General features: G+C 31.9%; 1 protein-coding gene across 3 annotated transcripts in view; it reads right to left on the bottom strand.

The window, feature by feature from the left end:
• The window catches only part of LOC100375402 (receptor-type tyrosine-protein phosphatase mu-like), a 112,209-nt gene that overhangs the window by 9,586 nt on the left and 89,998 nt on the right, over window positions 1-12,625 (bottom strand). For 2 of the 3 annotated variants that reach the window (XM_085503360.1, XM_085503362.1), the window contains 13 exons: window positions 12,296-12,425; window positions 9,400-9,610; window positions 8,805-8,850; window positions 8,529-8,649; window positions 7,219-7,328; window positions 6,416-6,690; window positions 4,944-5,037; window positions 4,468-4,544; window positions 4,146-4,182; window positions 3,827-3,924; window positions 3,586-3,705; window positions 3,307-3,461; window positions 2,384-2,519 (listed from right to left, as the gene is read on the bottom strand). In XM_085503360.1, the coding sequence (XP_085359486.1) occupies window positions 2,384-2,519; window positions 3,307-3,461; window positions 3,586-3,705; window positions 3,827-3,924; window positions 4,146-4,182; window positions 4,468-4,544; window positions 4,944-5,037; window positions 6,416-6,690; window positions 7,219-7,328; window positions 8,529-8,649; window positions 8,805-8,850; window positions 9,400-9,610; window positions 12,296-12,425 (1,610 nt within the window). The remainder of the gene's footprint in view (window positions 1-2,383; window positions 2,520-3,306; window positions 3,462-3,585; window positions 3,706-3,826; window positions 3,925-4,145; window positions 4,183-4,467; window positions 4,545-4,943; window positions 5,038-6,415; window positions 6,691-7,218; window positions 7,329-8,528; window positions 8,650-8,804; window positions 8,851-9,399; window positions 9,611-12,295; window positions 12,426-12,625) is intronic. The other variant, XM_085503361.1, reaches the window with a different exon arrangement.

Raw genomic sequence — 12,625 nt, 5'->3', positions numbered from 1 at the left:
CCTGACATTTTAATTCATTTTGAGTTCACGCGTATTGAGCGTGTTTGTCAGCGGAGAAATCCTTTTTATTATTTCTGGTTTATTTGTCACATTCTAAGCAATAAATTATTTATTGTTAACTTATAATGGTGCATATTGTTCATTTGACATTCTATTCCCTGTCACAGTTCTATCTGCGTGTTGACAATATTTGCGGATTTTCGTTTTTTATGCAGGAGATGTTCGGGCAAATGCCCACCCCTATTTTTGGTTATTTTCCATGTTCGTTCAGGACCCTGGGCGCTTACCCAGATAAATACGGTATAGTTAAAGCAAATAATTATAGTACATACAAAGTTATTACAAGGATACCACAAAGTATACACAAAGACAGTATACAAAGATTATGAATTCACATTACACAAACAGAGTTGAACTTTCTTGCATTATGGTAATTTGTTTTGAATAATGCAACAAAATAACACACTCACTTCACATTGGGAATTAACAATAAGGTAACAATGCAATAACCTATATTCATGCACCCATCTCGGAAATGACTCAGCCATTCCTTATTTAGAATTCACATTTCTTGATTAGATAAGGTTGCAATAATCAGCATTTCTAGTTTTATTAAGATCTAGATATAACAGATTGCACACAACTCTAATATTATCTTTTGCTTTTGTAATTTTCAACATTTTTGGAAAACATAAGAGTGAATAATAGATGAATGATAGAGAGCGTTCCTGGAACATAAACTAGAATAATTAATACCAACTTAAAAGGGGCATATAATAGAGTTGACTGTCACAATTATCTAAACAGGTCATAAGATACATTGCATCTGTCACAGTGATCTTGAATGTCAATATTGACGATATAATACAAACTACTCTCACGAAATTGGAAATTGACTACCCAGTGCCTGGAACACATATCTGTTAAGTAGTTGTATGTGATTTTAAGACAGAAGCCTATCAAGGTGAAGCTATGACATTTTTGACTAATACTGTAACAGTGGTCCAGTGACAGTGTAATTCACTTCACATTCCTATCCATAGTAACGTTATTATAACATATTACAATAGATATTTAAGAACAGAATGCAAATTGATATATTAGCATACATTTACCACACAATTAAAACAAGGAAAAAACAGAGTTGATATATTGTGCTTTTTGCCTGCATGGCTAATTGTTGTACATGTATGAAAGTCAAACTTAATAAACACTAACCTTGTACCTTAGATCATCTCTAGCAATGATAAGCACTAAGAAGTGACTAAATAGAGCCACTACAAGTTTCACACCATTTAAGTTTGCAAGGGGTGGCAAGCTTATATTTAAAGATTACTTTATTTAACCCAATATTTCTGAATAGAATTTAATGAAAACTAATTGGTTTTGAAATGGTGGACATTTACAGTACGTGTTCGCTGGATCAACTTTTTTCTATTGCAAATACCAGATTAGTTGAATTGGTTTCATTTTTGGTACTTTCAATCAAATATTATTTTTATAAATTGGCTATATTAGAATACAAATGTCTGTGATTGAAACCGCAAGTATAACATGTACAATGTGAGCTGTACCTTGTATGAATTTACACACATGACAACTAGCCATACAGTCACTAATTACCCCATATAAAGCGAAATACCTGTTGTGATCTCAATTAGATGATTGTAGGCATTACTAACGTCCTTATAGCAACGACTGTCCACTCAAGTCAGTGAAATAGAATGATACAAAGCAGTAAGTAAAGCAGAATATTATTTACTGCATTATTTGCAAGAAGAGAGAGGAGGTCATTAAAAAGAATAGAGAATTATGCTGTTAAAATAAGTCAATATGGCAGATAAAAACTAAACTATATAATATCCCAACACACACGCTCCTACTCGGATATATATACAATACTAGTGGTTTACTAAATATAATAATACCATGTAACTCCAACAATTTTAATATAAAATTCATTCATGTAATACACTTGAATATATTAACATTGTTAATACTTCTTAATGAGATACTGCTTAAAGTTATTTGGCGTCTATATAACTATGATGTAAACAAGTCACTGACAGTAAACTGAAACAGCCATTTTGAATCAGAACTTGACTGATGTACATGTGTAAAGGTTGATTAAAATTTGGAATTTTGAATGACGAAAACACTTGAATTTGATGTAAAAAAACATGCACCATAATAGCCTAATATTCAATCTATGAACCAAATTGACTATGCATGACCCAGATCCAGTTCCAAAATGTTGGAGATGCTTAATTTTCATCATTTTTAAGCTTTACACCACTATGTCATAATGTCTAGCTTGCATTATAAAATTGAAACATTTTCAGACAGTATACAATCATAAAGAGTAGACAGATTTAACACTTACTACTGTTTGAACAAAGTGCATTCTGTTTTCTCTCCCTCTTTTCACAAAGTTGAAGACATCAATACATCCCTCAGCCTTAGCCATTTTCAGCATAGAATCAATGGATATAAATGATCCAGTTCGACCAACACCAGCACTGCAGGAGAACAATCAAACATGTTATTTAACATGTCATATGTGTTTTATAAGAAACGAATACATGATATTTTTGATGTAGTAGACAAAGAGAGCATCTCATTTTAAACAAACAAAGCAGATTAAGCAAAGTACACAATAGCAAGTATAGGTAGACTGAAAACAGCATTTTATATTAGATGAAAATAATAGTTAAACTACACACGACTTGTCCTGTATATGTAAGGGCAGTTTGATCATAGCAAATAGTGGGGATATAATTACATATGCGGGGCAGATCACAACATGGGAAAAATTATAGCATAGGGTGGGGGAAGGTCATCTATGCATACAGATGTATATAAGTTTGATAATAATCACCAAATTAGAATGTAAAAAAAAAAAAGTAACAAATTAAAATAATTCAAAAGCAAGTGTCATGTGCGTATAATGTACAGCAACACAGAAACCAAAGTTAAATGACCTGACCTTTATATTCACAAAATTAATACTATTTATTCTCATTAGATTAGATTAGTCAAATTGCTTGAAATCATGATTGCATTGCACAACCCACAATTTATATTGGGCCAGCCTTAACTACCACCACTGTCCACAATCAGCGAATAGTTCAAGTAGATATTTGTTAAACACTGAGAAGCAATTGAACATTAGGTGGAAGAAAATCTTCTATCGATAATATTCCACATAATAAAACAATGCTGAAAATATAATAAGACCAAGTAATAAGGGATTCTATAGAAGTCCAAGTGCAGATTCATTGAGAACACACTTTATATATCACCTACCTACAATGTACAACCATAGGTCCATTTTTGGCATCATGAACTGAATTAATATGTTGCAATACAGCAAGTACACCAGTAGCATATATCGGTACACCCATATCAGGCCAGACAGTGAAATGAAACTGTTTTACTTCATGTTCATGGTCAGAGTTCTCCTGCACATAAGAAAGGTATGCTAACTATAGACATATACACAACATGGTATGAACTGTCAAATTGGTGTCACCCCAAAATAAAAAATCGTTCAGCTAAATTGCTGTGTCAGCAGTGTACACATACTTGTTTCACAATGATTGTTCTTAGAAAGTAGTCAGGAAATTGTTCAGATTTCACAAGTGTTACAGATATGGAGCCATATTTCTTGCTGCCCTTGTCTGGCCAGTACTGGATACACTTGATCTAATGTATAACGAGAAAGATTAATGTTAAAAAAGATTTAGGATGCAATTAGTTGTTCTGTTATACAGTGCAACATGTTTGGGTAATCATCAATGATCAGTTACTGTAGATATGCACATACCTTCCCACCTTCTGATAAGTTGGTCGCCATCAAAATTGTGGCAACATTTTCTTTTAATACCATTCTCCAAAAGTCTTTAATAGTTGTATCATTTGTTCCTAAAATAACAATTACAATGATGACATGAAGTTTATAGTATTTTGTAACTTTGTTACTTCAGTTTCAATGTCTTCCCAATAAATAAAATTGTAGCATTAATATCAATAACAGTTTAACAAAGCATTACATATAGTGATACAAAGGAGTATGTACATTGACAGTAATATATTAAATGGAGCCCCTACACAGGAAGGAGATTGGATACAAAAGCCAAGCTTACCTTGGGTGGCTATGTATGCATTATTTTTCTGGTAACCCTGTCATTAAAAAATCAAAGTCAAATATATTCAGCCTCTATAATCAAATTTGATGTATGTCAAACTCACTAATTGTACATGTACAATGTAAAGTACAGACCCAGCGTAACTTAACATTTAGCTAACTTTACATGCAGCTCGTTTTCAAAACCACCATATATCTAAGTAGTGGGTAAATACTACAAGAAATAGGTTGATAGCCAGCTCTGGAGGTAAATTACGATCTGACTGTACTTTATATTGTCAATATTGAATTTTATCTAGACTAATAATGTAGGTACTCACATCAATATAGTTAGCATTGATATAATCCGAATTGGGATCATCGTTAATCACATCCAATACTACTCTAGAATGGTCATCTACATTAAAAAATAAACAAAAAAGTTAAACAAAAAAGAAACACAAACTAACCACTGGATCTGACATCCTACATATACATGTATGGTAGAGATGGCACATCCAGATGACTAGTATGTTTTAGCGCAGTTTCACTGAATTTATTATGTTGAATGTTCAAAATATCAATGATATACATGGTCATAAAGTAACATACGTGGTCATAAAGTGACATATGTTGTTTAGGCAACTTTTTTCATCAACTATTTAGAAAAAACATACTAGTGAGAGGTATTGAAACAAAAATAAATCAGTATGTAACATAATTTCCCTTCATTCACAGTGCAGGGAAAGTAAAAAACAACCAATACAAACCCCAGACACACAAAGAAATGTTCTCCCTTAACAACCTATATACTCACAAGAAAGAACATTGTGAAATCTGTTCTTCGATTTGTTCTCTGGAATACTAGCAGCTTCATGGGGAATTTCCATTTTTTTGCTTTGAGGCAACAACTGAAAATAAAAAAATAATATTCAAGATGTCAGTAATTGTTACCATTCTAATATGTTATACATGAAGATATAGGATATCGTGGATTTCATATATGAAGTGTTCCAGACTACCCATATACCCATACGTGTCATATAATATGTTAATATTTCAAGCATAGACTAATCAGATCTGTAAACCAAATTTAAACTCTTAATATGCATGGACATGACCCTAACACTAATTATGTCTGCACATTACTCCAAGCTCAGGGGTTTGGGGATTTTGCTTAAACAGGCTGAAATGAGTTAATATTATGCAAATTAACTACTTAATATGCATGGACATCACCCGATTGTCACAAGGTACCAAATTGAATCAAAAATCTGCTTTTTTAAATTAACATTTTTGAAATTTTGCAAACATTCTGAAATGACATAATTAATATGCAAATCAGCTATTTATTATTCACTGACATGGTCCAAAAACTAAATATATCCGTATTATCCCAATGTACTAAATTTGATCAAAATCCATGCACAAGTTTTATAAATTTTGCATAAAGTCTGAAATGTGGTAATTATAATGCACAGACATGACCCCAAGTCTGCATATTCACTCAAGGAACTTGTATACTAAATTAAATAAAAATTTTAGGTTTTCCTTTAAAAGGCTGAAATGAGATAATTAATATGCAAATTAGCTATTTAATATGCACAGACATGGCCCTAAAAACTATTCATGACTGTAAATTACACCTTGGTACCTAAAGTATACACTAAATGTAGTTATGTTTAAATTCCCATCAAATTTAAGTTTTTGAGATTTTGTGTGAACAGGCTTAAATGGGATAATTAATATGCAAATTAGTTATTTAATATGCATAGACACACAAAACCTATTACCCCACCCTGTGTTTATTTGGTCAAAAAAGAGTCAAAAAAATAAATTAATAGCTTTAATAGTAGTTCTTAAAAATATAATGCGTTTTCTGAGCTATTTCTAAACATGTTTTATAGGCAAAGGCTAAATTCAGAGAATTGAAGTTGTGTTCCAAAGTGACTGATAAGTGTGTTTAAAAATATTCAATCTAAAATGAGATGGCTTTGAGATATATATTTTAATATATATTTTTAACATGTTTAAAATTCATTCACCTCATTACAAGTGTAAAACATGACAGTTTAGAATGCATTTTCTTACATGTACAAAGCATTTTAAGTGCTGCAATTTTAACGTATTTAAATGCACTGTTATATAGTTATAAATAATATAATAATGCATTTTATTGTATTTTAATTTTGTAAGGTACTCTATACTTTGTATAAGATGACATCCTGATATTATAAATATAGTAATAAAATATAGCATAGATCTGTAAAAAAAATTCATGCAACACACCTTAAATTCTGCAACAAAATCATTTTCTTCTCGTTTCTTAATAACATAATCAGCCAAATCTTTAACTTGAATTGTGTATTGCGAGTTATATATTGGCTTGGCTTTAGGTTTTGGCTTTGGGGGAAGACCCCTTGGTTTGGTTAGTTCAGAAGTTGGCACTTCTGTTGGCTTTATAGGTTTGTCAGGTTTCACCACATCAGGAGCCTTCTTTGCTTCAGTTATATTCATATATTGAGATTCACCAGTTTCTTTATCTGTGATAGGTGTAATATTATCTATTTAGGAAAGATTAACAACAACAATAACTTAGAAATAAGATCTTAAAAAAGTGGAATTGAAAAATAAACAAAGAAAAAAATTGCGATGTCATGAATTAGCAAATAATAAAAAAAAAAGAGATTGAAACAATATATATATATATTCATATAATACTGTAAGAAGATTGCTATAGGGTTGTATGAATGAATAACGATTTTGCTGTGTACAACTTTTTAAAACAGTATGAATATAAAGACTGTAACCATACCATCTAAACTGTACACTAATTCAGAAGGATAGAAAAATTTTTGAATGAGACGTTTATGACAACGTTTTATATATTCTTTATATTTCTATATTATTGTCTTAGGTATCTAAAATCAGGTCATATGCATTATTAGTTCATACATATCAAAGAATTTATGAGATCAGACATCGCACCGTGATTGGTATACCTATATATATATATATATATATATATATATTTAGTGACAGGCAAAAAAATCACAATGTCCAGGATATTCTAACGTGGAATAGAATCTTACCTCTTTCTGAGCTTGTTATATTATCCTCCACATTTGCATAAGTATTCTCTGACGGTACATTTCGACCACTTGCTTCATGTTCATTACTTCTTTTCTGTTTTCTTTGGCGCCTAATATTTAATAACAATAAAAAACAAACATCAACACGGTAATATTATATTATATTATGAGGTTATTACGAAGATACCTTAAAGTATGCACGAAGACAGTACAGCGATAGTATCGACTGGCGCGCAGCGGAGGTCGATGCGACAACGTACTGTCTGAGTGCATACTTTGAGGTATCTTCGTAATAACCTTATTATTATACATCTTTTCCTACCAAGGATACATCATGGGAATGCAGAAATCTAAAAAGTTTAGAACAGAATCAGCGAACTTCTTTGTATGGAGTCCGGTTAAATTTAGGTGGCAGCCATGTTTGTTTTTATTATTAGAGGACGCTTACGCACGTAATAATTCCATATTTGGAATTCGCATTTCCTAAAATGGTAGGATGAAAATACCCCGTAAAATACCGCAAAATCACGGCACGCTGTAACCTATGGCGTTACGGTGACAGATGTATAATAATATGTAATATGAAATAGATAGCACATTGCATTACATATGACAGTATTTTTCACATACTTCACATCAATAATAGTCAATAATATCAACAAATTGCTAAATATGCTAAAAGATTGACAGATTAAAATAGAAAAATTGTCATAATGATGCACACAATACAAGGTTATTATGATAATGATGCATACAGTGATTATATCAACAGTACAATGTATGTATCAATTGATGATGCAGTACCATACTGCTTGAGCCTATACATGTGCTTTGCTGTATTTCTCATAATAATCTCATACTTATACCTCTTTTTCTGCTTGCAGTTATAAGTTCATAATTTATTGATTTATAACTGCTCAATTTAATCATCTACATTTAGTAAAATTTTTCTGTCATTCATGACATTGTGGCTCCATCTGATGTAAACAAAGATTAAGTATTTGAATAAGACAAGGAATATGTTGTTCATACATGTTTTATGGATGGCTGAATGTTCTTGTTTCCGGACATAACAGTAAGTTACCATCCCATTACTAAACATAGGAAGCATTTCAGAAAATAAAATATGTAATTATCACATACCTTGATCAGATTATGAAACTTGGGTCAGGCAATTTTAAATTCAGACATAAAATAAGTCAGAAGCCTTGACATAACTTATGCACATAGTATATCAAATATATGAAAATCTGCAATTGTACATGACTATTATACAGTAATAGACTTGCGTTACAAAATGTTATACTTACCTTCTAATAATAAATATTGCAGCTAATATTCCTGCAATGACTACAAGAACCATAATAACTGAAACAGTAGCACCAACAATAGCATCATTCTGCCTTGGTGTTGGTTCAATTAGTACACCATCTACAAAAATTAATCAAATTCATTACTGTAACTATAATTTAGATGATTCTTTAAATGGTGTCGTGGGATTAAATATTAATACACATATAGTACTTAAATAGCTATATGTATAGTCGTATATAACTGCCAGCAATATATTTCTAAAAAGCCTGTACCTTTAAATGATGTTATTGGTTCATCTGTCAATAATATTTCTTCCACCTGCAAAATAACAAAACATAATGTGACATGGTCATGGACAGCTTCTATTTTATTTATGAAAATAAAGACTACAAATGAAAATAGACCATATTCAATGAGCAAATTAGGTTATTCTGAGTTTGTAAAACTTAGCAACAAGATGGTTCTTTGGTGGCCTTTTATGGCATACAGAGCAAGAAACACAATCACCATTATAGTGTATATGTACACACTGGTAAACTAATATATGTGACTAATATAATGGTTTATCACATGCATGATTCGTGTATCACAAAACTGTGATATAACACAGGGCAGATTGAAATCCCTACAGACTGCAGAATTCGGTTTTCACTTTTTTTTTTATTTTATTCTGTCCAAAAACTATAGATTGTGGTAGCATTTGTTCATTTTGACAAGGTCATATGTGTTTATTCAGAATTTTTCAGTTCCAACTAAAATCAGTTAAAATAAGAAAAAATCCCAGTAAATTTACGAACGAGCAAAATGGCCACACAGCTTATGCAAGGCATTCATGTGAAATATAGCACCACGGCAAAATCAGCTTACCCCTGTAGTATATACTGCAACCCCATCATATATGGCATATTGTTGTCCAGGTGTTAATGGTTTATTGATATAACCATTATATTCCATATCATCACCCACTATAAGTTGATCAGGGATTTCATTAAGTGGAAACGATGCTGTAATATACATATTCTCTTGTAAATCACGCTTTTTTTTCTGCTTCTGCTCTTCCACAACAACAATATAACTCCTGAATTGAGAAAAAAAATAGTTCTCAAGACAATTAATGCTTTGGAAAATATTCTAATTTCTTTTTGGCTGAATTAGGATATGAAGTCAACACTGAATAAACCTGTAGGGGCATATACGAAAAATTGCAATGAATGCATGCAACTAAATTTATCAAATTAAATATGTGGGTTGTTCATAACATAACATTTTGCGGTTTAAATCATTAAAAATGGTTGGAAGTCAAATAAATTTCATTGAAACTTCAAAACAGAAAAAAAAGCAGGAATTGAACACAATTTCTCAAATATTGACACTATAATGTCATATCAACTACTAATCGGGAGATATCCTTATTCGGTAACCTCTGTTCACTTTGAAACTTACGTAATCATTATTGATATTAACAACAGAACTATTTGGACTCGCAATATTTTACCCATTTGCAAACCAAAGCTAAAAGAGGAGTAGGCAAGCTGACATGATGTTCTAATATTAGTCAATGAAACCAATGTTGCAATATTGTAGCAACCCATATCTGGGACAGTGGTTGTAAGCATGTTGTTTTAGCTTTATAAGAATCCATACTATAACTGGGGCAAGCACGCTGAAGACTAACAATTTTTTTACCATCTTTTATCACAGCTATTGCATTTCTGACATTGAAAATTATTCTTCTGTCAGTTGAGAAATAAAAATTCTTCCTATTTTAAGCCCACCACAATATCCATAGTGAGACATTTCAAGCACCCTTACTTGCTGAATGTGAACTTTCACCATGATTGATGAGTGACAGTCATTGCAAATTATTTTAAAAATAGATTGCTCTCAGGATGACTTGATTTTAGAGAAAATTGTGTACAGCGACATCAATGAACTGTAGAGATTTTGTTCGATGGCGAGAGTGAGACTTGGACTTTGAGGGTTTTGACGTACGAATAAAGATCTGAGTTTTTCAAACAATTATGAACTTTCATAATTTTTGCTATGTAAATTTGTAAATTATTATCTATTATCTTGTATGACTGTTGATCCGGTATTTGTCAAAACTGGAAAAATTATATGCAGTTTAACCCCTGACATTTTAGTTTATTTTGGATTCATTTGTATTGGGAGAGTTTGTCGACAGGGAAATTCTAATTCAAATGATTTTCTCACTGTCTATTTTTCTTATTGGCGATCGGCTCCATTAGAATTACCCTTAAAATCACTTTTGTAGGTTTGTGTGTGTTGGCGATATGCTCCACTAGGATTGCCCTTAAAAATGTTGGCCAATCGTTGCCATAGCAACAGCCAAAAAACTGATTATTGGATAGTTTTGCACCAAATGTATCTCCTACAAATTTAGGATAAAACACGTCATTCTACTCAGTTTGAGTGTGGGCACAAAGTAACTATTTGAATTTTTGATATCTTTTTTTCATTACAAAGAAATTTGACCCCAAAGTTCGGGTAACTGTTCACCAGGAATGGCTTTTTAACTCTTCTGTGATTTTTTTGGCTGAGCCGATTTGGTTCAAACTTGGCAGGCAAGTCACACCTTCACTCCAGTTAGATTGTAAAATTTGGAAATAAATTTTGGCTCATTGTTTCCATGGCAACAGCCAAAAAACTGATTTTTTAAATACCTTTGCTCTACAATTCTGAAATTAAAAAGCACTGACATATCTCATTCTATTCACCTTGAGTGTGGGCAAAAATTTACTGTTTTATTTTTTTATGTATATTTTCATTAACATGAAAATTGACCTCAAAGCTGGGGTAACTTTTCACCAGCAACGGCTTTTAACTGCTCTGTGATTTTTTTGTGGCTTGGCTGATTTTGTCCATACTTGGACAGGCAGGTCGTACCGTCCCTAATTAAAAAAAAACTTGGCCCACTGCTGCCATGGCAACAGCCAAAAACTGATTTTTGATTACTTTCGCTCAAAATTTATTACCTCCTATCTGTCTTCTAATAGCAGTGTCCAAATGATCATGCCTTTTATTTTGGCTACGTTGAGCACTGGTAAGATATCACCGGCGCCGACATTGTTACATAACGTAATTCCAAAGCAACTTTGAATGTACTGTAAATGTTGCCTTCATTCTAGAAAATACTATTGCAAAACGGTTGGAAATAATAAATTTAACAACAGAATACGTCCTAACAATAAAATAAAGTAACTTCTAAAGACAGAATTGTTTTTTGCAAACTTCGTATACGGGACTCGGTTTTAGTTATAAACTGATGTTAGCTTCACGTTCACGTTCATGTCCTACCATGACAACAGTCGAAAACATGTTGCTTGCTTTTTGAGCGGAGAGGATCGCCAACCAGCCTACCGACTTCTGGTTTATTTGTCACATTATAAGCAATAACTTATTTTTGTTATATTTCTAATGTTGCATAATTTTCATTTATTTCCATTACATGTTTTCATTTGCCATTCTCTTCCCTGCTGCAGTTCGATCTGCATGTTGTCAATTTTCATTTTTTCAGGGTAAGTCCGGCAATACGCCCACCCCTATTTTTTTGGAAATTTTCAATGTTCAGGACCCTGGGCGCTTTCCCGGAAAACTACGGTAATATTAGCCATAAATAACCTATAATTAACTATCTAATCATGTGCTCTATTTAATTCCACGGTGCACATCATCTGTGTACATACACTACTAAAAAGATCAACCATATTAATATATGTCTATAATAAATTATCATACTTACACAAGTTCTGTATCAGTCTTTATGTCTGTGTTTGATTTTGATTTTCTCAAATCTATAGTAGCAGTGGTTTCTGTTAATACTGGTTCATTTGTCACATGAGGCTCTTCCAGAATATTTAAAACATCAATACCTATAAATGTAATTATTATCAATGTCACTATAGTATTCATTATTTTATCCTGAATGGTTTACAGTTATTTAAAACTGACTTGGCAATTTGTTATTCAAACAGAGATCACAACATGATCATGTTTTCTTGTTTGAACATTTTGTTCACAATTATAGGTTTTTGGCTTGTCTACTTTTTATCAGTTATAACTCATACCTGTG

The sequence above is a fragment of the Saccoglossus kowalevskii genome, chromosome 9 (assembly GCF_978046115.1).
Source record: "Saccoglossus kowalevskii chromosome 9, keSacKowa6.1, whole genome shotgun sequence".
Classification (NCBI taxonomy): domain Eukaryota; kingdom Metazoa; phylum Hemichordata; class Enteropneusta; family Harrimaniidae; genus Saccoglossus; species Saccoglossus kowalevskii.
The sequence above is the reverse complement of the archived record's forward strand: the minus strand, read 5'-3'. Positions and strand labels throughout refer to the sequence as shown.